This window comes from Panthera tigris, chromosome C1, assembly GCF_018350195.1.
Source record: "Panthera tigris isolate Pti1 chromosome C1, P.tigris_Pti1_mat1.1, whole genome shotgun sequence".
Lineage (NCBI taxonomy): Eukaryota > Metazoa > Chordata > Mammalia > Carnivora > Felidae > Panthera > Panthera tigris.
In genome coordinates, this window is record NC_056667.1 from 130,315,267 (window position 1) to 130,341,328 (window position 26,062).

The following is a 26,062-nucleotide window of genomic DNA, read 5'->3' on the forward strand; positions in this document are numbered from 1 at the left end:
ATAGGGCAAGTGATGGGTTAGCCATATTGTGTATTGAAAATATTTCCCAAGTACTCTACATGGCAATGGCTGTTTTGCCGTTCCTTTTGACCTAGCAAAGAGAATGCATTCACATAATTGAAATTCTGTCATCAATTTGTGTGCTTATATATTATCGTTCAGTGTTCTGTGTGGTAGGGGGTTGGGTTAATCTTCCACAAAATGCACATGACTGGGAAGAACTTCCTAAGGCATGCGTAGCCAATGCCCTGTTGTGCTCTCTGCTGGCTGTTGACCTCAGGACTGAGGGAGAACAAAAGGTCTTATCCCATAGCAGGTGTGGTCTTTCCGCTTCTGATTATATTTTTTGCTATGTTCTACCACCTAAATATAACTATTGTTTACAGGGTGTATATGTTTAGTATATCACATAGAGTACACTAAATTTTGGCAAATGTAGTCGTATGTATCCATGCACATTATTAATTTTATATGTTTTTAAAAGTTTTTCCTCAAAATTCTCATCTATCATGTGGCAATCTAAGGCTAATTTCAAAGCAGGTGATGCTGGACTTGTGAGGGCTGGATATTTTCAGCAGTCTGAATCAATCTAAATGGGCACAAAGAAGAGAGTTGACCATTCAATCATTCTTCCATCAATTTAAATGGAAAAATAAAATGACATTGTTTTACAGCTTCCAGATCATACAGTGAAAAAGTGCAGAGATTCTCTTTGTTGATTAAGTAGAACCAAAAAAGTTCATACAAAATAGATTGCTCATATTCACACTACAAAGGAATATGTTGTTTTTAATTTTAACAAATTCAAAGGTGAATCATATCAGCAGCATTGTTGTAAATTGTATTGTAGTGCAGTTCTTTTTCATAAAAATACCATACAAATGGTCAATCAACAGTCATCAGCAAAAAACAAAACCCAGAAAACTCAGAAAACAATTAACCAGGAAAAAGATAAAGAAAGAGGTAATGCTGATGCCAAAACAAGTAAAATACTATTGGAACATACAAAAGTCATCCTTATATTTTATACATTTATACAGCATATAAAAGGTATAGCTGATTATGCCACTGTCTCTCTTATCCCAATTTCTATTTTCTTTGGAAGCAGTTCTTTCCTTTCATCAACACTTCCTAAGGAGTTTCGACAGTTTTGCCCATCCATATATAATTTTGCATACACTGGATTGGAGTAATTTGTTGGCTGAAGGAGAGAAAAAAGAGATAAATACAACTTTATTATCAGTTTTGAACACATTAGTTATTTTCTAGGATATTTGTCTTTTAATGTTAACAACATTTATAGGAAATACATTTCATTTGCTAAATAGTAATTATATAAATGTAATTTAAATTCTGTTGACAGGCTTTAGTTGACTTCTGCATGGTGTCAGATTAAAACATAATTGTACGTTTTTCAGGTAACTTGGGAATCTAAGTGGAGCTTTGACATGATAGTAAAAGCCCAAGGATATCTTTGTGATAACAATATTCACTGAGACTTATTTAAAAGTGTAAAACATTAGACCAAATCATCTCATTTCCAGTCAATGTGTTTGTCCCCTTATTGCCATAGCAGCAGCAGGAAATATGTGTTTACAGAAAGTCATCTAATTGCTTGAGGCTTATAATTTTCCACTATGAAGTCAAAAATAGGAAACAAAGAAAATAACAGTAAAGTATATTGGTGGAATAGACTTTAAAATAAAGACAATATTTTTGCTTCAGACAACCTATATGTATTTATCACAGGAAGTATTTTGGATTCTTTCAAGGAATTGTGAAGTCCACAGTCTTCTTAATTTTCATAGATAGAGCGCTGTGAAGTGGAATTGAGACATGCAGAAGTGATCTCTTTCAGTTGAAAAACATGCAATGTTCATGATTTTATGAGTTGAAACTTAACCCAAGAATTCATTGCCTAGTCTTTGTTTAGTTTTGTTTCGTCTTCCCAAAAGCAGAACACTAAATCTTAGTTACGAACAAGAAATATATAATCTTTGAGTCATGCGAATGAGACAAACATGATAAAGAATGAGAATGGACAACAGCTGATGGGAGAGAGGTACAAGGGAGAACATATGTATCCCTAGGAATCTTGATACCCCTATTTTATCCCTCTTTCATCCACCATGCACCATGTAACTGTAGACTGAGTCCCTTCCTCTAAAAACTTGTTACTCAATTAAAAAAAAATGTTTAAGAAGGGTTTCATTAGACCATTTCTAATTTCTCAATATGACACCACATTTTGTAATATATTTTTATTTAATTGGATATCAAACTTGTATCCACTCAAGAAAACATCTTAATAGGAGGCAAATCAAATCAAACACGAATTTCAGTTTAAATTATTTAAATTTCTGACTAGAGATTTCTAAGAATAGCCAATACTCATTTTTATTGTTAAAGTGCTGTGACATTTTCAAAATCAGCAGAAGAGGTATTTCTACTTAATAGCTTGTCTAAAATGATAACATGTCTTATATATGATCTTGCATAGGCACGACATAAAACGTAAGTCCTGATTTTAATGCTGTTTTGAAACCTCTTGTTAATTAAAACTCAATTAAAGACAGCCCTTATCTAAGTCTAGCCATCATCTTTCATTGTGAGGGGTTCTGTGATGGAATGGATATGGAATAATGAACTTTCTTCTCTCACCCCAGCAGTAAGTGGTCCTTTCAAATCAGAGTTTAGGTAGATGGGCGGCGCTGTGTGTGGAAGCTTGAAAGCGCTGGACCCTCCCCCTATGTACCTGGCCTGTATGTAAACAGAGAATTTTAGTTTCTGATCTAATATCATGGAATGATTTTCATTAACATAAACTCATATTAAGTCATAAAAATAGTATAAAAAAATCATTAGCCCTGGGGCATGAACAGTGCATGCAGAGTAACTTTAATAGATTAAGAAAAAACAATATTGGATCTGTGCTTCACAAGTAGACATTTCTATTATGTGCAGCTTACTGATAGACATGCCATGCATCTAGAGACCTCCATTCATTTCTATTTATTTAACTTCATCCTTCCCAAATAAATTGTATCTTTGCTAACAGCTCTGTGAAAAAAACCACAAGCATCCCTCACTTAAAGTTTTGTCTCTTTGAAGAGTTTTGACAGTAGCCCATTCTTAAGACTTAAATCTCTGACTGCTTCTATTTGAAGATTCATCACCACTGTATATTTAAAAAAATTAAAAAATTAAAAATTTGATATTTAAAAAAAAATCTGTTTTGGAAATCCGACTTTCCAGATGGATTACTATTTATACTAGTTCACTGAGTCTTCATGCAAAAATACTGACTTTAGAGTTTTCTGGGTCTAGGGCCAGAATTAGCCAATCTGGTACACTCATATTCAGGATAGAGTATTCATTAGTGGCCCAAAATGGGGAAAAGTACTGGATGAAAAGTTGAAGAGCATACAAATATTAATGAATATACATACTCTAAAGTACGTTAAAGGTGAATTGAAAAAAAATTAACTATCAACTCTTAACATTGAATAATCACAAAGTTTGGAGAAGGGCAAGGGTCTCAGAGAAAGATTTTAAGTATAAAATTAGGTCAATATTGCCTCTTTATTTTCCTCTATAAAGATCTCATTTTTATAAAAATATTGAAAATAAGTAAGATTTGAGATGAATTAGTAAATACTAATTTCACTTTTTTTGTAATTTTCAAACTATTCTCTAATTGCCTCCATAGGCAAATCTTTTTATTAACTTTATTTACTATTTCAGTTATTTTGATTAGAAGGTATGATTGAAATATAAATTTTATCCATTTTGAAAATAATGAAAATGACTGTTCTATAAAATCGTCTTTATGTGTTACACAATTTTTATGTGATCACGTCATGACTCTACCAAACCACTGTGACACAGCAAATACTCTATGAAAAACATTTGATCATTAAGGTTGCTTTGGTGTGGCCTTCTGCTTTCCAAAAGTGTTTATACCTAATAGGACTAGCTGTGTTTTTTGCAGTTACTTCTTAGGCAACAACTCATATTTACGTTTCAAAAATCAGAAGCTAACTAGACTCAGCCATTTAAGTCGCATTAAGGTAATTTTGGTCAATCAGTCAGCAAATTGGTAAATAAATATTTACTGTAAATAAATATTTACTGAGTGTTATGTGCAAAGTACATTAAAAGTATATTTGAGGGGCACTGAAGCATAGTTTTTATCTTCCTAGAGTAAATGTGGAAAAATTTTTAAATGGAGTACTGAAAAGCTATTTTCTTTATCCAAAATTTACCTAATTCTATCACCAGAAATAAAAATTATGGGGAAAATGAGAACTCTCCTTCTTATGAAAACTACATAAAGTAGGTCCTTATCAGTTAATATTATACTTAAACTGTACTTTTTTCCTAAGAAAAATTCAAAGAATATGAGAATTCTATTATTTAAGATGTCTTTCTTCTTCATAGAAAAAGTATCAAATTCTAATGTGCATAAAGTATATAGACTTTTAATTTTAAGTAGAAAACACTGACACTTAGGTTTCCAGGATTTATTTCACGATTTAAAATGTAGGAGTTAGTTAATGAATTAATAATTAATGTAAATTTATTTCTAATTAGGAAAAAAATCACTACAATAGCCTCTGATAGTGTAAAAATTTATACATGCAATAATAATTGATTCCTTTTCAGAGAAACAAATGTTTGACCATCATTTTCAGGCTTAGAGAGTGTGGCCATAGATTCAGAACTAGCTTGAATGAATGGGACGGTAATTCAACATCTTTGGGAACAGCTCTTGCTATGAGTGCAAAACCATTTGGACATAGATTGTTCAATTTGATTATTTACAATATAAAGGTACCTTTTGGACAAAGCACTTGTAAAATATCAGAAAATAAATAAGTATCCAATAAATGAATGAATAAGCTAAGGAAAATCATTCTATAATAAGCAAAATGATGCTCTTAATTCATAATAAAATATTCTATAATTATCATGCAAAATATGAAGATAATACAGCATAGTGAATCTTAGCAAGTTTACTTTATCTGGAGAATTGCATCATTTATCTATTTCTCTTAAAAAGTGCTAATCTGAGCATACAATAACAGAAACTTTACCCAAAAAAGGCAGATTTTCAGACTATGTGTATCACAACATTACCCAAATTAATAGGAGGGCTATTCTAGTGGATAGAAAAAATATTTTTGAAAAGTAATTTGATTACAAGCAAATTCAAGGACACAGCTTAGTTGAATCAATGAAGCACTACTGGAAATAAAATACTTATTGTGACAATGAAGTACTGCACTCTTCTTATTATTAAAAAATAAATCAGACAGTATTTTTCTACTACGCTGTATATACAGATGTGCTAGCATCTCAACATATTTGAATAAGACATTATTTTAAGTAAATTATACTTATATAAATGAAATGAATGAATAAATACATATTTTCCAAAACATGTTATCTTAACTTCATGCTTCAGGTGAATGCAGTCCTTAATTTTATTTTTTCTTTAAAAGAGACTATAACATTCAATGCATCCTAAAGTTCTTTACTATGACTTCAGATAAAAGAAATGCTGATAAAATTAAGGACTGTATTACAGATAAGCAACTCAAGAATGTTAATGCTTACTGTCTGTCCACCGTCTTAAAACATATTACCTTTGTTGCATCTACCATAAACCCAGGATCTAAAAGACCTCCATCGTTGTGATCATGATCCACCTCATACATGTTATAAGATGGATTGCCAATTTCTACATTGATTCCTCCATTGATAATAGGCTGTCTTCTAATAGTTTTTGTCCTAGAATATGTGAACATTAATGTAAGTTGTCTCAGTATTACGATCATGATACATAAAACTATCATATTTGTAGGTTTACTGTCTTATTTTAATATAAATCACAGAAAGTTAATAAATAAAGTGCAGTTAAAACAAATGATATTTTCAAGTCATGGAAGGACAAAAAAATGTCTAAATGTGATTAAGTTTTTTCCCAAAAGTAGACTTAACAATAAAAAATGCACTTGGAACATATTCCTCCTAAATAGCTAATACATTAGTTGAAATTGAATATTCACTAGTTAATAATTAAAAAAAATTTAATGTTTACTTATTTTTGAGAGAGAGAGACAGAACATGAGTGGGGGAGGGGCAGAGAGCGAGAGAGACACAGAATCAGAAGCAGACTCCAGGCTCTGAGCTGTCAGCACAGAACCCAGTGCAGGGCTCAAACTCAGGAGTTGTGAGATCAAGACCTGAGCTGAAGTTGGATGTTCAACCAACTGAGCCATCCAGGGGCCCTCTTAATAATTTTTTAAATTAAATTTTACCCTTTATTTCTGAAAACCATGACTAACAAATAGTGATAAAGAATCTTTGAAATAGATTGTTTTCAATACCCAGGTCATCCTTGGTTCTGGATAATAACTCTATAGACAACCTACTGCTTCCAGATTTTTATAATTGCCTATTCAAATAATGGAAAAATTATACTTCCAGGAATATATAAAATAAATACAGAATTTGTGAATTTAATGCACAATTTGTGATATACAACACATATTCAGTATCATTGTATTGACATTACTAATCCTACACATTAAGATAATAGGATACACTTCAGAGACTCTTGGTGTTTCATGGAAAAACTACCACAAATGTAAAATTCTACTGAAATTTTAATTAATATGTCCCCTTGTTAGTTTTGTTAGAATATATAAATGGAGCCATTCCATCAACATAACAAGGGAGAAGAGCTGTCTGAATTTTACTCACTTTAAAATGAAATAGAGGGATAAAATGGTTTGAAAACAAGATTTTGCAGTTGGAATAACTAATGTTTTTAAGAATTAAAAGGAAAACATTCCTACATTTCTGTAACTGTGTGTGTAATTTATTTACTGACTGTCTAAATGATTGAATCTTACCTTCTTTTTCTTTTACAAAGCACTAAACCAATTACTAAGGTTGTTATCAAAGTCACCAGGAGGACAAGAGGTACAATGATGGCAATGCTTCCTATTAAAAAAAAAAAAAATGAATAGGAGAACACATAAATAAAGTGAATTAAAGATTTATATAACTCAACACCTTATTACACTAAATCATTTGACCACTGATGTAATGAAAGTAAAGCTCAGGCCAAACATCTATATTCCTAGTTCATAACTATGTTAGTGAAAAATCACTCTTGTATTAAATACTGATTTGCTGGAAATGTTTCTTTAGATATCTTTCATTTATGTGTTGCTGTTAAATACCTTGAGGTTTAGAAATACTGTTATCTTTGTCAGGCAGAGTCTGATTCTCACTATACACATTTACTTGCAATGATAGAAGTAAATACATGCTGGTAACTTCTTGTAAATCAGTGGTGACTGAACACAAATTTATACAATTCCACTGGCCATAATCCCACCTTTACTGTTGTTCCTTTAGCTATAAATACTATCTCTCAATGAGTACATGTGCCTAGTGTATCTAGGCATCTGGTGGCAGCCTAGTCAAATGGAAAGTCATCAGCATTGGATTCAGATGGACATAGGCTTAAATATCAGTTTCACAACATAGATTGAGACCTTGGATAGGTTATTTAAAACTTGAGGCTCATGCTCCTCACCAATAAAACAGACAAGAAGACCTACTACACAGGCCTGTTAGCTTGATTCAACAAAATGCGGGGCGGGCGGGGGGGGGGCGTGGAGAGGAAGAGCAAAAGGGATTGTTTTCTTAGGTTCTAGCCCCAGAATAGTTTCAGCAAAGTAGATCTGAGAAGTTGGTTTTGTTATAAATGTCCATTTTCACCTTTTTTTCCCCATGTATTTTAAAAAAATGATCTTAGGTTCTATCACCTATCTTCAAAATGGAATAAAATATCTATGGAATAGATCTTCAAGAGTGGTCAGAGCAACTGGGTCTTAGTTTTTATGCATCTGAACATAGGGGAGAAACAAAATTGAGAACCTCTGCCCTCCTTTTCTAGCTTGGCAACAATAGCAACCTTTTTCTCCCACCCCCCTTCCACCAAGAGAGGGAGGAGACAATACCCCTTTGCTGATAACATGATCCATAGGAAGACACACCTATAGTTATGTAACTTATGCAGGAAGAAACTTGAATGTGAGGTTTGCTTAATAACAGGAGTATGAAGTTGCTCTATCAAGCACCTAATGTTAACTTTTCCAACAAATATCTTGAGACAAAGGCTTTGTCTATTTAGAATAGCATCTGGTTGATTCAGTAGAGTCATGTGGAAACTAAAACAAATGAAACCCCAAACTAATTGAAATTTAATGCGGGGATCTCGAATGGCTCAAGAATGAAACATTAGGAATTATTAAATATATTAATCTCCCTCTGCACATACATGTGCATGTAAAATACTGTGGCAGGAATGAATGGTAATGTTTAGCACAATAAGCAGCTGCTTAGGGACAATAAAACAGTAAGATCAGTTTTGATAACTCTAGACAGAAGATATCTATGTGAAAAATAGTCCATCCTGGAGATCGCTTACCAAGATACCAGAAAGTCTTTATTAAGGAAATCTCATGTGTAACATAATCCAGTTTGGAACTTTAAACATCATTTGTTTAAAATAACCAAATAACTACATCTTCCATGCAAGAAAAAAAATATGACTTGCCTTATGTAGTCTGTTCCTAAAGTGTAAAATTCATTTTATTATTTCATATTCTTACCAAACTATACTACTTAGTGAGTTTGGTATTATATTACCATCTTGGTTTTGGGAAAGTGAACTTTATATGAATGTGTAATTTATTAGTAATTAATGAAAGTAGAGAATCTGGCACCTTGGATAGTAATTAACATTTATTCACAAGTTTTAAATACCAGTGAACAGCTTGGTCTCTTCATAAACTCTGACTTCAACTGACTGATCATGACTTTATAAATATCCTTACTTCATTATCCTTCTTTTTTGTTTTTTGCTAAAATATCTGGTAAATTGGTAGATGTTAAATACTTACCAATCCTGGTTTTAAGGTACATAAAGTTACTTCCCCTCACTGCAATTGCATATTATTATAAAACGTATTTGTTGTATATAGTTTAATTCCCATATAAGGTAGATATGCTGTTACATATACATGCTCAAAAACTTACCAACCTTTTTCTTTTCCTTTCTCCCATCACAGATGGCAGTGCCAGTTGCTTACATTGCAGCACTCTGTTTAAGAGTCTAGACTTCTAAAGTTTATACAACCAATTAAGGTAACTGCAATAATGCTTAGTGTAGCCAGTAACTAATTCAGGGTGGCAGTTGGGCAAGTTTTAAAAATTTGGTTTCATAAAATTTTATATTGAAGGGAATCTTTGTCAACAACATATACTTTTAGAATTATAAGACAGATATTTATCAAAGTAATTTTTTTTCCAAAGTAGAATATATAGAAGTAAATATATTGTAACTTATATCAATCAAGGTCTTTTGCAGATGATTTTTTTAGCAGTAAGTTATTGGTGGATTGTTCTAAACTGATTTTTTTTTAAAAAGCACATTCTGTACTTATTAAAGATGGAGATGATATCTCAACATCTCAATAACCTTCTCACATAGAACAAACCTTCCTTTGCAACACTGTTCTGAAGCCTCTTTAGGTAACACCTCCCCATTAGAAAGGACTATATTATCAAATTGTTCTATTGAAGAGACCTTCTCCTGGGGAGAGTAAGGATAGCACAGCACTTGAGAGAATAGACTCCGGAGCCAGGCTATCTTTGTCTAAACCTCAGATTAGCAACATATCCTTTGGCAAGTTAGTTATCTTTGTCTCAGTTCACACATCCATAAAATGAGTGTCATCATTAATATTACGTCATAGTAATGTAAATAGGATTGACCATCATACAGGAAGTATGACACACATGTTTATTAAATAATTAAAAACATGTGTTGCCACTCTGCTTGAGTTGGGGAAGGTGGTGAGTTCACTTTGGGACATGTTGAGTTTGAGATTCCCATGGAATACAGATGATACAGACATTGCCATGGATATAGACATGGGTATTGCAATTGTGCAGTGGGATCTATGTCTCGAACTCAGGAGACAAACCAGGATTGAGAACAGAAATGTAGGGGTAGTCAACATAGAGTTGGTAAGTGAGGTTGAGGAATTATGAATCACCGTGGAGGGTGTGTATAGTGGGAAGTGGAGAATGAGTTATCCAGAAGAAATAGAGAAAGAGTATCTCACAAAGAAGACAGAATTGCTTCAAGAGAGGTAAGAAGGGAGCCAGAATAATTCAGTGTCCTGGAAGTCAGAGGAAAAGGACCTTTTGTTTATTGGTAGAAAGGTATAAATATTAAACATATCATTACAGTTGACCTCTTTTGACTTGTTGCTATATATTCTGCTTTTAAATGGATGTTTACACATATCCATAAATGTGAAAGTGGATATGTTTTTGTGAGTAGGATATTTTCTCTTTGGCACTGGGATAAACTAATATTAACAGTCATAAAGAAAATATCTTCCCTTTGTATCACTGTCCCTCTTGTCCCCTTGATGCCAGCACACTGGTCTTTCAATCCCTTGGACATCTTTAACTCTTTCCTGTTCCAGGGTTTTTGTACCTCCTGCCCTTGTGTTTGAAATAGCCTCTTAGCCTCTTCTCTTTTTAATCCTTCAAATCTCAGTTTACATACCATCACCTCAGAGAAATCACTCCTGACCTCAGTTCTCCTCTGCCATTCTCTATTTTTGCTTCACTTTTGCTTCCTTCACAGGACCAACAAAAACTTACAATTATCTTATAAATCTGCATGCTCACTTGTTTGCTTCCTTGTTTTATTGCTGTTTACCTTTCTAGAACCTCAGTTTCACAGAAGAGGCAGTCTGTCTCACTCACTGACTTGTGGCTGGGATCTAATTCAGTACTTGACACTTAGTTGAGGCTTGATAAATATGCCTTGGGAGAATTAGGACAAAGCCATTATTTTGTTGCATTTTTCAGTTATCTCTCTAAATTTACAAAGTTTTGGGTCCTTGGTATAGCATAATTTTTTTTTTCTATTTTGAAACAGGATGGTATAAAAGAGATAAGGGCGAGATAGGAAAAAAGGAAACACAGACCCCTAACAGATATCACTTCTCTGTTGTCACTGTATTAAAATACAGCATCTGAATATTACTGCCTCATAAATGCTGAGTATATTTTTATCCTCCTTAATTTTAGCAAATATGAACAGCATAATTCAAACATTGAGCATTCACTCCCTTAAAACCTTAGGTAAAATTGAAATAGAAGTATACAAGGAATATTTTATCATGTTTAATTTTAAACTCTTCAAAACAACTTCAGAAGAGTCAGACTAGCTTTTTTAAGTGGAACCTCAGCAGAATATTCTAGGATAATAGATCTGTTTAATTCCACAGGCTGATTTTTAGAATCTTTAAACAGCAACAGCCAGAAAACATCAGTATGACTACTCCAAGATGATTAAGAAATCTGTGCATCAATTGGAAAGGTGAATCTCCTTGCCAGTTGACAGTCATCAGGCCAACAGAAGCCGTGTATTCTTTATTATTCCAAGGTCTGATAGTTAAGGAATGCTTCACTCTTAGTGGAAATACAGATCTGAAAACACACTGCTAAAGTATCTATCTTTTCCTATTGGGTGGATGACTTCTCTCCAAGTTTGGGGAACATTTGACAACCATTCAAAACCACAGGGCTTTAACAGAGAATAAAAATAATCCTCTTACCTCAGGTGGGATCAGTTTACTTTTTTTCCTTCTTCCAGAGTTATTGAGGCAAGTTTCGCTAAGCATAAATGTCTGATGATAAGTACCTTTTAATAGTGTCATTATGTGGTCAACTTTGCTCAAATTTAGGAAAATTTGACATTTACAGAGCTAATAGCCCTTTCAATGTGCATTGATACTTCTATTAAATTTAACGACTTTAAATCAGTGATGGAAGGAAGAACGTTAGAATCTTTGGAAAAAGGGCTACAAATACTTGCAACTTCTTCTTTTTGATAGTCCCTTCTCAGAACTGTTGCATGCAATGAAAGGCATCAGCCTTATAAGGGAGCTTTATGGCCATGCAAATAATTGGAGATAGCACCCTCCAATAAAAACATCTGGCATTCCCTCCTCCAATCCACCTTCCAAACACCAAGCTTTCCCTTGTGGATGGAACTTATGCCAAATTAAAAAAATTCAATTGACATACTACTCTGTTTCCTTCTTTCTTTTCAGAGTTTATCAATAAAGTTGCTTTTTACTCTGTTAAGGCTATGTATCTCATTTATCTAACTGAGAAATCACCATAAACAAAAGGTTAAAATAACTTGTCTTCAAAATTCTCAACTTATAAATTCAGTGTGTTCTATAGGTTAGTAGCTCGAAATGTACTTTTCGCTAAAAAACAATGCTATTAATGATTGCTGAGTTTTGTAACTGGTTTACAAAATCATATATAAATTAGTATGGCTCCAGAACTATTATTTGTAATATGGGTATAAGCCCTACATCCCGGGAAGAGAGAAAAGGAAGTATTTCTTTCCCTCTCCTTTTTCAATATCAAATTAGGCAAGGCATATTCGTGTCCTCTACTAACTTTTATGAACCAGTTTCTCAAATTCCAGTACTCTATTCCTACAGTAATGTCCCCATAGATTTCTTAATGCCCTGACCTTCCCTTTCTCTTCCCTTCTCCTTCTTTCTCTTCCTTTCCCTTTCCCTCCTTTCCTTTCCCTAAGGAGAACACACAAATTCCAGGGTAAACCCCTAATAATACTATATGACCAATGATTACTCATCTCTGCAAATTCAAATATTCATGTCTAGGCTATTTATTCTAGACCTATTTGACATTTTTCAAAGATGCTCATGTCTATTTGACCAAATTAATTTCTAAATGGTGGAAATTTGGACAGTTTTGCTTAGAGAATTTCAAGCAGTGATAGAGAAACTATCTGGGGGCAGTTGGAACAAACAAGTAGATCAGCAAACACTAGGATCCTACATCTAGGATATAAAAATTGCATACTTTTGCCTCTGGTAGTTCCTTGCCTTTTTTACAAACTCCATAGTATGTTTTTTGTTTTCAAGAAAGTTTTTTCAGGGGTACCTGGGTGGCTCAGTCAGTTAAGTGTCTGACTTGGGCCTGGGTCACGATCTCATGGTTTGTGGATTCAAGCCCCGCGTCGGGCTCTGTGCTGACAGCTCAGAGCATGGAGGATGCTTTGGATTCTGTGTCTCCCTCTCTCTCTGCCCCTCCCCTCCTCATGCTTTGTCTCTCTCTATCTCTGAAGAATAAATAAACGTTGAAAAAAATTTAAAAAAAAAATGAAGTTTTTTTTTCACCAGCAGTGACGGACTAGAGACAAAAATGCTGAAGTAAGCATTTGTCAATCAGGGATATAATTTTTCTTCTTCAAGAATATATTTACCCACTTGATAGATATTACATATTTCAAAAGTGCTTCACTCATAATAAAATTAGTGACAATATGTGTAAATTGGGAAACTTTCATTTTGAAAATTTTCATAAAATTGTTTAAAGTTGTTAAAAATACATGCATAGACACACAAATGATGATGTAGATGGACTTTCATATCAGTGACCTGCCCTAAGACTATAACTGCACAAAAAAAGGATTTGAAAAATGTTAAACTACATTTTAATACACTTCAAAACCAATACTTTAAAGATAAGCAATAAATCAACCCATGATCCTTATTAAGATTTTCTTGTTAATATACTTTTCTTTAAGACTCACCAGTCACGTATGCTCTCCAAAAACATACTGAAATGCATTTCAAGAAAATATACTTTGCTCTAATTAAAACATGGAATTGCTTTTTTTTCTGGAGCATTCTCATATCCACTGTGATATTTGAAGCCTTAGTACACTGACGTTTCCCATTTCCCAAGAAAAACTTATGCTAGGTTTGCAGATGTGCATTCTGAAACCTGCCAAAGTTTGAACTCTTTCTACCTGAAAGAACACGTAAATGCTGGATCTTGTCACCATGTGAGCTCAGTGCTCTATCCTTCCCAAAACACCTGGATTGCAATATATCTCCTGAAAAATTCCTTGAAGGAGAAATTCCAAGACTCAAGTCCCCCAGTAATGGCATAAGAGAATAATTTCTGTACCGTGTAGAACATTCATCATGTTAAGCTGAGGAACTTACTTGTGTTAATATTATCAGACTTGCTGCTCTTTGGGGCTGGTCTCTCACATTGTGTACCTGACCAGTTGGTGGAGCATCTAGAAAAATAAAAAAAATAAAAAAAGAAGAAGAAGAAAAATTGGTTCATAACAAAACTCACAAGTCTGCTAATGTACTAACTTCCAACAAAATGAACTAGAGGAGCCAGCCATCACAGATTCGTAAATACTAGGTCGAGATTTCTGCTAATGTCCTGTGTATTGCCAATATGCTGAGGGTAACTTCAACTGTACTTCACTTGTTGAAATACTTTAAAAATTTTAGGTTTATAGTCATTTTTCTTTATGTCAAATCATCAATTTAGCATATTTTATAGAAAAACTGAAATCTTAAGAATTGGGAATTCATTTAAAAAGTACCGAAAATTATAAGTAACCACCATAAAAACTGAGTTTGCCCTTCAAGCAAATCCATCTTTATTAAGTTTCTGGGATTTTTTTTTTTTTTCTGGCTTGCTCTATGTCCAAAGTGTAACTAAACACAAAACAGCAAATGGTCATCTGTCTCAGTTCAAGCTACATAATTTTTACTTTTCTAATCACGGATAGGGAAATAACAGTGTTTTCCCACTTAAAATCAGACTCCTATTAGTATGGAAACAAGAGAATGTGCCCAGGATTTTCGTGGGAGAAGTTGTCTTCCCATTTCCCCTTAGAGGTACCATGACTCTGTGATAAGAGTACAGCAGAGGATGAAAATAATAGATCTGATTAAAATCCTTTACTTAAACATAAATCACAGCCATATAATTAGCTGGTTGCATCAAAATAAATGCTGGAATGGATTTAGCTATGTTTAAATAATGCCTATTGGCTAACACAAGATGCCTCTGTGCATCTGTCAGAGGAAATCCACAGAGAAACCATTTAATTGGCTTCAGTTCTTACCTAAAATGACTGTCAAATACTACCATATTAAGAATAGTTGCACACAATAAAAGAACAGCTTCCAGAACCATTCCAAGTAGATCTTTCTGGGCATGGTGGCCAGACTAAATAACTGCAATTTCAAGGCTTCTGCCAATTCTGTCATAGCCAATTCAGATAGCTGAAGCTGTTTTTGGAACTAGGCTTCAATGATGCCATGTGAATTATCTGGGATATTTATGAAGAAAGTATTGGCTCTCCTAAAACATGGGAAAAATCTCATAAAATCATTACTAAAAAATTCAAATTGTGAAAAAAATTTGTTTCATTAAAACATCAATGCCAGCATAATTGACGATAATGTTACAACTCAAGAATATAGTTATTTGATTAATAATGATATTGTAAAAGTATGAGTATGGAGTATGGTTTAAATGAAAAATAATATATTAGTATTAGGTCATCATTCATGCATCATCTTACCTTTTTGTTTACATTCTTTATAAAAAGCTTACATACATATTTCCTGTACACATTTACTATATACCATAATGCAATAAATCATTAAAATAGATAAATAAGGTTTAGGGCCAGGTCAATGACTGTCTACATTCCTGAATTGAGGTAATGGAATGAGCGCCTTTTCACGTAATTATAATAAAGTGAACAATGAATAAAGCTGTTGATTTTTAAAAATCATTTATTTTCCTCTTCAGTTGTGGTTTTGCAGATGAATGACCTAGAAAATTGTTCCAATTATTTACAGTTTTTAATTCTTGACACAACCCACAGATAATTTGGAATAAGGTGTTTAGAATGAATTTGTAAACACATCAGAGTGAATTCTCATCACTGCAAAAAAAATTTTTTTTTAATGTAACTTTACGTTTGTCAAATCTTCCTGAAGATGCTTCATACTCCAATAGGGGGGGGTGGGGTGGGGAGAAAACCAATACCAATTGCTTAATAATTTCATTATATAGCTGATGTATAAAAGGTTATTTTTGCCCAATTACATTGAATTACAAATTAAAATATAAAAATTTGCTCTTTACATTACCTCTTTTGGTAACTAAGCTGAACCAAAAGAAAACAAACCTAAATCAGGGCTGATGTTAAATAAGAGGAATGACCTGAGATATATTTTGTTATGTTACGATATATATCTTTGTTATGATAAGAACCTCTGGGCTCATCATTACACTGAGATGCTTGGAAGTTAAAAAAAAAAAAAAAAAAGGAATTGCTCAGGAATGGAAGGATTAAATACTAATTGACCAGACTGTGTTCTGATATGAACATCATGTATTTCAAGTACTTTAGGAAGTTATGAAAAATATCCCTTTAGAACTCCAAAGGAGTAAAGAGAGATTTTTAAACAAGATAAATATAGTGTGATTCTTAATTCTAAACTGAAATCATTTAGGTAGGACAGGTGGTATTTGTTAACGGTATTGATTAATTACCTATTTTATCCATAGCTTGGAATCCAGTAATTATTATGGATAAAAGAAATCACCTGCTCATGGTAATAAAGCTTTTCTGTTTTAAACTATGGAAGCACGATTAAATTCCTAATCTTCAGGGAATATTTTACTTATTACATACTGGAAATAACTCTCAGAGACTGTGCTGGAGAAATAATTAATTTTAACTGTTATACATCTTAATCAGCTGATGATCACCTTGCAATTTTCCCTATACTCCTTATAAAACAATGTTTTATGGCCAAAGATAAAATATGTTCTACTGTTCTACATTTGTTCCCATTTCAAACAATAATCTCTTTTGAGATATTACATAGAAATCATTACTCTTGTTGCCTACATTACACAATGACTACTTAAGGCATTTGCTGCTCCACGAGTTCTTCTTCCAGTGGTTGATTTAAGACCAAGTATTTTTACCATCTTTACAGAAATTCATAAATCTTCATACTGTGAGCAGACTACAATAAAGCCATTAATGGCAGAGCATTTAGGAATCGGAATGTCTGAGGATCATCAAAATTTCCTGTCCAATTCCTCACTGAATCATTTGCATTATCATGCTGACTATAATATCTTTGGCATCTTTTTTTCATTTTTCCTCAAGCAAAATCCACAGTCCATGTCCTGGTCATCTTTAATCTATACTGTTGCAATCCACTGCTCCCTGCTAATCATTCTCAGACAATTGTATTCAAGTTAGTCCTTCATGGCCCTCCCTATATAATATATATCTATATCTATATATCTATCTAGATAGATATCTATATATCGATAGATATCAATATCTATCTAGATAGATATATAGATATAGATGTAGATAGATGTAGATTATAATCTATAGATTATATGTAGATATCTATATCTATATCTATATCTATATCTATATCTATATATTTCTTACCAGCACAAACGCCTGTATATTGTATATCATTCCTTTACACTTATTCTATAATTGTTTCCTACTATCCTTAACCTTAGGACAATAAAAATTAGCTTCCTTTTCTTGTGTTTGTCTCCATGGTGGTCTGAATTATTTAACTATTTAAACACTTTGGTGAATTAAAAAAAATTAATGCTTATTTATTTTTGAGACAGAGACAAATCATGAGTGGGGGAGGCGTAGAGAGAGAGAGGGAGACACAGAATCCAAAGCAGCCTTCAGGCTCTAAGCTGTTAGCACAGAGCCTGACACAGGGCTCGAACTCACAAGCCGTAAGATCATGACATGAGCTGAAGATGGATGCTTAACTGACTGAGCCATCCAGGCGCCCTGACACTTTGGCAAATTTTAACTAGTATTGTTGGGACATGGATATAGAGAAGAAGGTAGAGAGAGATTTATTTAAACTATCATTTATCCTTCTTTCTTCACAACATCATATAAAGATATTACTCCTGGAAGTTTTTAATCTTTTTATTTTTTTGCATTGTGATAAGTGTACTCTTCGATCCCAATCCCCTATTTCCTCTATCCCCTTACCTACCTCCCCTGTGGTAATCATCAGTTTGTTCTCTATAGTTAAGGGCCTGTTTCTTGGTTTGTCTCTTTCTCTCCTTTTTTCCTTTGCTCATCTGTTTTGTTTCTTAAATTTCCCATATGAATGAGATGATACTGTATTTGTCTTTCTCTGATCCTCTTCTCTTAGCATTATACTCTGTATTTCTATTTTGTTGCAAATGGCAAGATTCTTTTTTATGGCTCCTAACAATTTCTTGAAGTCAATAGCTGCCTGGTAAAGCGTTATAGATTTCACTTTGTTTTTGACTTCTTTCCTTCTCTCTAAGGCTATTGACATTAAAAAGAAAGATAATTAACTGCTGCATTCTTTTCTTAATCTTATTCTTCCACTTTCATTATACCTATATGTATACAATAGACTTAATTACAACATATTTTATATTTCATTTATTTTATATATGTATATATATGTGTGTGTGTGTGTATATATATTTACACACACACACACATATATATATTTATACACACACACACAGTGGAGTATTACTCAGCAATCAAAAAGAATGAAATCTTGCCATTTGCAACTACATGGATGGAACTAGAGAGTATTATGCTAAGGGAAAATAGAGAAAGAAAAATATCATATGACTTCACTCATATGAGGACTTTAAGACAGAACAGATGAACACAAGGGAAGGGAAGCAAAAATAATATAAAAACAGGGAGAGGGACAAAACATAAGAGACTCTTAAATATGGAGAACAAACAGAGTTACTGGAGGGGTTGTGGAAGGGGGATGGGCTGAATGAAAGGGGCATTAAGGAATCTACTCCTGAAATCATTGTTGCACTATATGGATGTAATTTGGATTAAATTAAAAAAATAAATTTAAGAAAAAAATAATTCTTTGAAATTGTTGTATAGTTACAATATACTCTTTCAATTATAATATTCTGAGGCACAATGAAATAACTTTGTGTAAAAGGAATAGTATAGCAGATATTCAAATGAAGAAGAGTGAACATTTTTGGAATATCATAATAAGTTTGGCATATATAAGGGTATAAAATAATCTTTAAAAAGGAACAGTTTTTACATTTAAGCATAGATATAAGACATATAATTAAACTGTCCAAAATAGTGCTGGCTCTGAAGAAGTAGAGTGACCGAGAATTGGGAACATCAGATAAAAAATACTGAAGGTGTATTAAAATCTGAGATATTGCCTTTTCCTGTGTAACAATGATCAACTTACATGGTCTACGAATGTCATTTTGCAGAAATGTCTTGAGTCACCTGCTTTGGGAGAACTTCAAAATAAAATAAAGAGATTAATAACTACTCCCTCTTTTCATCAAACTTAAAGGTCATGGGACTCTTCGGACCAAAGTAAAATTCAAAGGTGAACCTTAAAGCAATTTGGAATTGTATTTCTCCATATATATCGTATATATATATGAGGCTGCCCTTATTAACCATGATAATTGAGACACTCAGAAGAAAAAAAAATCTCACAGGGGAAACAATGACACAAAGGGATTAAGGAAGCCTTACAAAACTTGTGCCATGCATGTTTTGAATGCATATTTTGGTGCTCCAAAAACCTCAATAAAAATAAAAAATATTATTACATTTTGTTAACCAGACTTATTTTGTAGTATTGCCATATATATTATGTAAAGAAATTACAAAAAAAATTAATGTTTGTTTATTTTTGACAGAGAGAGACACAGCATGAGTGGGGAAGGGGCAGAGAGAGAGGGAGACATAGAATCTGAAACAGGCTCCGAGCTGTCAGCACAGAGCCTGATGCAGGGTTTGAACTCACCGACAGTGAGATCATGACCTGAGCTGAAGTCAGATGCTCAACTGACTAAGCCACCCAGGCACCCCTAGGTAAAGAAATTTTTAAAAATTAAGCCATTTGCCAAATATTTTTTTACAAGTAATTTTGCAAATTTTACTCATGGTGTTGGCAACAGGACATTTGCATGGTGTTCCTAACTTTGAAAATCTCTATGTAGCTCCCAGTACCTTGTGTACTCCTCTCCTCACAGATAGTAATACTGAAAAATGTTATATATTTAGATGTTTAGTTATGTATTCACTTGTTAATTTTCCTGTAAAACACCTTTTAATCTGTTATTGTTTCACAACCTTCTGAGCTAAAGTTCTTTTCATATATACCTAATGATTCTTTTTTGTAACATGCCTCAAAAATTCCCTGCCCTAACTTTGAGGTGAAATTTTGCCTAAAAAGTCCAATTAGCATTTGCTGAACTTTGTGCCAGATCTTAGGATAAGTATATTCGTATCAAAAATACTCTTATTCACTTCTATAATAGCCTAGTTCAAATTATGCACTGTGTGAAATGAGGAAGTACATGCTCAAATAATTTGCCAGAAAAGCATAGCTAATAACTGGTAGAAATAAAATGTGGTGTTATGATTTCATCATTGTTCTCTATGACAATGCCATGATCCTTCTAAGTCAATGCAGGAATAGGAAGAAATGTTTTTCTTTACTCCCTCATGCCCAGGAGAGTACCAGCTCCTTAATAAGAAAGTCAAACTATTATCTGCACAAAAGGAAATTGTGCATTATTTTACTAGTAGAATTGTAGGAATTACCACACTGGTTCACACTTGTGGTCAGTAATGTTTAACATTCTGTCTCTAGCAGTGACAATGAGGCACATGTTATTAAAGAGTATTTATATCCTTCTTGATATCAACTTCACAATTTTATGTTGGTTCCAAAATATTGTAGATGTGCCGAATATATCTTTAAATATCCATAATTTATAAATTCATCTATATTAATACTGAATACAATTTTAACTTCCTAAGCTATTCACTATATTTCACTTATGTGGTATTTTTTACATACAGCTTTGTACTACAATTTCCATTTATGTAGTCCTATTAATTTAACTGTTACTTCCTACATGGCAACATCTAGGTCTCACCCTGTTTTGTTTTCTTCAGAAGGCTTAAGAAACATAGCTTAAATTTATGTTATTTTTATAAGTATACTTGATTCAACTCTAGAATAATGTATAGTTTTAAAATATTCCATTAAATCATTGTGTTACCTAGTACTGATAAAATTAGTAAGACAAAACTAATTTTATTTCAATACTAAGAGAATTTGGTCAGAAAGAATTTTTTTTTTTAAGTTAATTTTATTTGTTTTGAGAGAGATAGAGAAAGAGCATAAGAGGGGTAAGGGCAGAGAAAGAAGGAGAGAAAGAATCCCTACCAGGCTCTGCCCGGTCAGCACAGAGCCCATTGCGGGGCTCTGTCTCAAGAAATGTGAGATCAAGAAATGACCTAAGAGGAAATCAAGAGTTGGACACTTAAGTGAGCCACTCAGGTGCACCAGGAAGGAGTTCTTGTTTTCTGAGAAATATTAATATAAAAAAATAAATAAATAAAATGAGATATTCAATATACTCTGACCAACAATTATTTTAGGAAAAGTTTTAAAAATGAAAAAGAAATTGAAGAAATGGGCATGAAAAAAAACCCAGAATGGATTAAAGTGATTTATTTTAAGAAGTAAGGAGGGTTATAAAAGAAAAGATCAAATCTAGTTTGCCAAGAAATTATCCAGAAAGGGAAGTCGTTTAAGATTGGGTGGTTTAAGTTAGAAATGTTTAAACATAAAATTATGTGCAGGCCACTTGAGCAAAAATGGCCACCAAAGTGTGAAATGATGACAGAATAAACATTAAAAAAAATCTTTGGTAATGGAAATTTTTTTATCATCTAGATAGTTTCCAGAAAATTTTATATAAAGCAAATCTAAAAAGTATGAGGTGTTTTTAAGAGTGTGTGGACAATTTCCACTTCACTGAATACACTGAATACACCAAATGAAAGGGAAAAAAGATTAATCATAAAATTAGTACTAAGTAATATGATGGATGTAACTGAAGTCATAAAAACATTAGAAACAGTGGTTATAATGCTACAGCCAAAGGTAGGAGACAAAACAGGATACACGCTGTAATGTAGAAAGCTCTATACATTGCCAAGACAAAAGTCTAGTCCCACAACCATCTTAAAAACATACTAAACTGTGTGTATGTAGGGGGGGTGGAATTCTCTATGCTTACTGCCATGTGCACAAAGTAACTAGTTTGCCACCTGAATATTTTATGATCTAGCGCAAAATAAGGGTAAACAATAAATAATTTTTCTATTAAAAAAAAAAAAAACTCATGAAGGCCCTTCCCAATTCTTAGAGATTCTGTGGTACGGGGTGGTGAAATCTGAAACAAATTATTATGAGGATGTCTGATATATCCAAATGCACTTATTAAGTATTGTTAAAGGTACGTTAATCCCATGCAAATTTGGGGCAATGGTAGGGAGATCAGCAAGTGTTATCACAAGGTTTTGAATGTGTGAATGTCTGTAAGACCAATATAACTTTAATTCTCTAAAAAATATATTTAATTTCTATTGTGGTGCTCATGTGCTGGGATATTGATGCTAACCATAGTAATTTATAGCCTACATCATTGAAAAGTGGTTCTGATATAAAAATTGCCTTCTCCTTTTTGGTACTTCAGCATTCCCTTTGTTCTACTTACAAGATTACTACCTATCCACCAAAAGGTAACACCAAAGCTTTCTATCAAACACTTCTACTTGATTAAGGAACCTTTTATTAGTATTGATGTCAACTTCTCAATTACCACATTTCAGCCTTCCTCAAAATCTAGGACCTGAACTTTCAAAAGATATTTTTACATTTAATTGTTTTAGAAACACAACAAGTAATTTAGATAAAGCATATGAGAATGATTTGCTAAAGTCAAACTTCAGTATAAATTAACAAATTTATGTATCCTGTGTAAATGTTAATTAGTCATACAACAGTCACCAGATTTGTCAACATTTATAGAAGCATGTTGCAGACAAATACTTTGGAGGCTTTATGACGAAAGATGCCTATTAACACGTTTCTTTCCTAATCCAAGTGTTAGATTACATTTCTGACAAGGTGAGAAGGTTTATGCAGGCAATGGGCTAAAAATTGATTCAGGAAGTTAAGACAAAAAGTCTTTAATCAATCTAAAATCCTATAAAATATTATAGTAATATTCTACATTATGGAGAAAACTGCAATCTGGGGGTAGTTAAAATATTTTTATGCATTTGATATACAGTCATGAATATGGTAGATTATAATTTCAAATTCTCTCTCTATACATTCATAAATATCTAAATGTGTATTTTCCTATGACAATGCTAGACTGATTGACAACTATTATTCATCTTTGTATGCTCTCATTTGTTGAACAGTGTCTGGCACATGGTCAATGTGTATGTCTGGTCAATCAATATGTTTGCCATTTGACAAAATGAATGAATGAATTCATGAAGGATGGAGGACACATGGTTGAACACGTATGATTGACTACACATGTGTAGAGACGTGTAATATACATGTGCCATAATCTATTCTATGAAGAATATATAGCACCATTCATAATAACATGCTTTCAGCTTGTTACTGATCAGTCATTTCCCACTATGTGAAACACTTTATATATAAGAACCACAGTAAAAGGCAAATATTTTCTTCCTTCCTTTTTTTTTTTTTTTTGTTTCCTTTCTCCTTCCCTTCCCCTTTTCATTTATTAATTCTTCCCTTTATAAAATCAGATGATCACATTCTAGCCACTTGGGCATGTAAAATTTTTACTTCTTCAATGATACAAATTGTGTGATACTTCAGTTCTTGTCCCAGGATGCAGCCAACAAAGAAATGCTTTTCTTTCCATGACACAAATTCTAGAAGGGCTTGCCTGATGAATACTTTGCCATGGAAAATATATATATGAATAGATACACATTATATATATACATATATACATATATATTTATATACATGACATATATATCCATATATATGCATAATATAATACACAGGCACACACACATGTATGTATATATATATACACATATACACAATATATGCAATTAAATGTAATTTAATTCAATCAATTAATTTACACTATTGTTTGAAATTAAAGTGCTGGTATGGTGTGACACAAACAGCAGGTGTGAATTTTGGAATCAAACAGAACTCTATTGTAATCTATTCTCCCCTCCTCACAAAGGATGTATCATCAGGCAATTCGCCCATTTCAGTTTTCAGTTCATAATAGTGGGAGACAGCCATACTTTCTGCTTTGTCTCACATTGCCCAACAGTATAGCCTCTTATGATGTCACCTTGGTTTTCCTCTTAAATCCACTTCCTCTTTTACTTTATATGATACTTTTCTATGTTGTATGTTTTTCTTTTATGCCTCAAAACATTTTCCCTTCATCTGTCCTTTTATTTTACTTTCAAGGTAAGTTGATTATTACAAAAGCTGAGAAAAAAAAAAAAAAGCTTTCTTGGGAGATTAAATGACATACTGATTATATATATATATACACATATATATGTGTGTATATATATATATATCATATGTGTGTATATGTGTGTGTATATATATATATATATATAATTTAAAGATTGTATATATCAGGCCAATATCTATGTAATTGTAGTTTCTGATTAGGCTTAAAGTATTACGGAGAAGTATTAGGCTTAAAGTGTTATACTCTTTTAAAAAAATTACTTCTTTCTGCTACTATTTTACTATCAAAAAAGGAGAAAGAACATATTTTCTTGAATAATGGTAGTATGAGGAATCGTTATGTTTTTACTCTTGAATCAATGATGCTAGTTAAACCATATGTGTCTGATCCTTTTCTTGTATGTGTATATAATTAGTTTGGGGTCAAGTACTGGGTTGAAGATTGATTGATCTCATTTTCTTGACTTGTTCCAGCATGGGATATGAGCAAGAAATAAGCCTTTGTTGTTAAAAGCATCTGAAATGGTGACTGTTTTCTATAGCAGTAAAACCTGGAGAAAGCAGTCTAAATAGAAAAAATTAAACTGTTAACAGAGGTAACATTAACAAATGAAAATATTATGTAGTTATATTGGGTTTGGTTTCTTTGGTTATTCTGATTTGCTGATTATATGAAAGGCCAAGAAAGTATCTCCAAATCAAGGGAAAATCACGTGACAACATCAAAGCTTTAAAAGAATGGCTGCACAATATATATAACTCAGTAGTAAGTGTTTTTTGCTAAGCAGTGACACCTGTACTCTCAAAGCAAAAACTGGAATTAAAACTTGTACAGAAAGATGTAATGTATCTGTTTTGCATGTTTTCCCGATGGCACGTCAAGCATGGTGAAAGCTGAGACAACCTACAACTTGTTACCAGGGATCATAAAGGATAGATACTGATGTGACAGCTTTTCTTGGCCTTTACTACTCCAACCACATGCGCATCTCATATTTTGTGATTTGAAAGTATGCCAAGGGGCAGAAAGCACATAAGGAATGTGTGATGACCTAACTCTTGAAATGTGGACAACACAGGCCGCTAAAGTTGAATTCCTCAATAACCCTGCTGAAAAGTTGTGATCTGTTTGAAATCAGTCATGACAAGTACCTTGGGCTCTTCTCAAGTATTCTCTATGGGGGCCACAAGGTCGCTGGTCCACATGGAAGAGTGCTGCTCAGCCTGACAGGGAGACCGGAGAAGAGTAAACCTTGTGTGTAGTCTCCTTTCTGCAAGGCCAGTGTTTTCAGAAACCAAAGCCTTAATTAGCTGTGAGGTAGAGAATAATTCCTACCTCTTTAAAATTTGTGACAGAAACAGAACTCATTATCCTCTTCCCAAAAGTCTTGACAAAGCCTTCTGTAGTACCTGTACATTTCCTTATGTGTTTCTCACCCTAAGGACTTAGAAAATAATGCTGAACTTTTAATAAAACAATTAGATTGGAACAATCACAAAACCAAAGAAAATGACAAAATGCCTAATTCAGATTGGTCTCTTAATGAATGTCCCTTTGGTATTTAGATATTAATTTTGCATTCTTCTGCATTTTAAAAATCTGCTTCAAAAATGTTTATAAAGCTAATTCCTCTGTGTGTTTTCTAAGGTAATGGAGG

At 33.0% G+C, this 26,062-nt stretch overlaps 1 protein-coding gene and 1 long non-coding RNA gene across 2 annotated transcripts in view; one reads left to right on the plus strand and one right to left on the minus strand.

Annotated features, from left to right (window-relative positions):
* Window positions 1–1,060: 1,060 nt before the first annotated feature.
* The window catches only part of LRP1B (LDL receptor related protein 1B), a 1,866,249-nt gene continuing 1,841,247 nt past the window's right edge, over window positions 1,061–26,062 (minus strand). The window contains exons 88-92 of the mRNA XM_042994392.1: window positions 14,166–14,242; window positions 6,921–7,011; window positions 5,649–5,793; window positions 2,662–2,760; window positions 1,061–1,201 (exon numbers count right to left, since the gene is read on the minus strand). Of these exons, the coding sequence (XP_042850326.1) occupies window positions 1,061–1,201; window positions 2,662–2,760; window positions 5,649–5,793; window positions 6,921–7,011; window positions 14,166–14,242 (553 nt within the window). The remainder of the gene's footprint in view (window positions 1,202–2,661; window positions 2,761–5,648; window positions 5,794–6,920; window positions 7,012–14,165; window positions 14,243–26,062) is intronic.
* Window positions 9,150–12,190, plus strand: LOC122240910. Its single transcript, XR_006220700.1, has 2 exons — window positions 9,150–9,228; window positions 11,394–12,190. It is a non-coding gene; the product is annotated as an uncharacterized LOC122240910 (long non-coding RNA).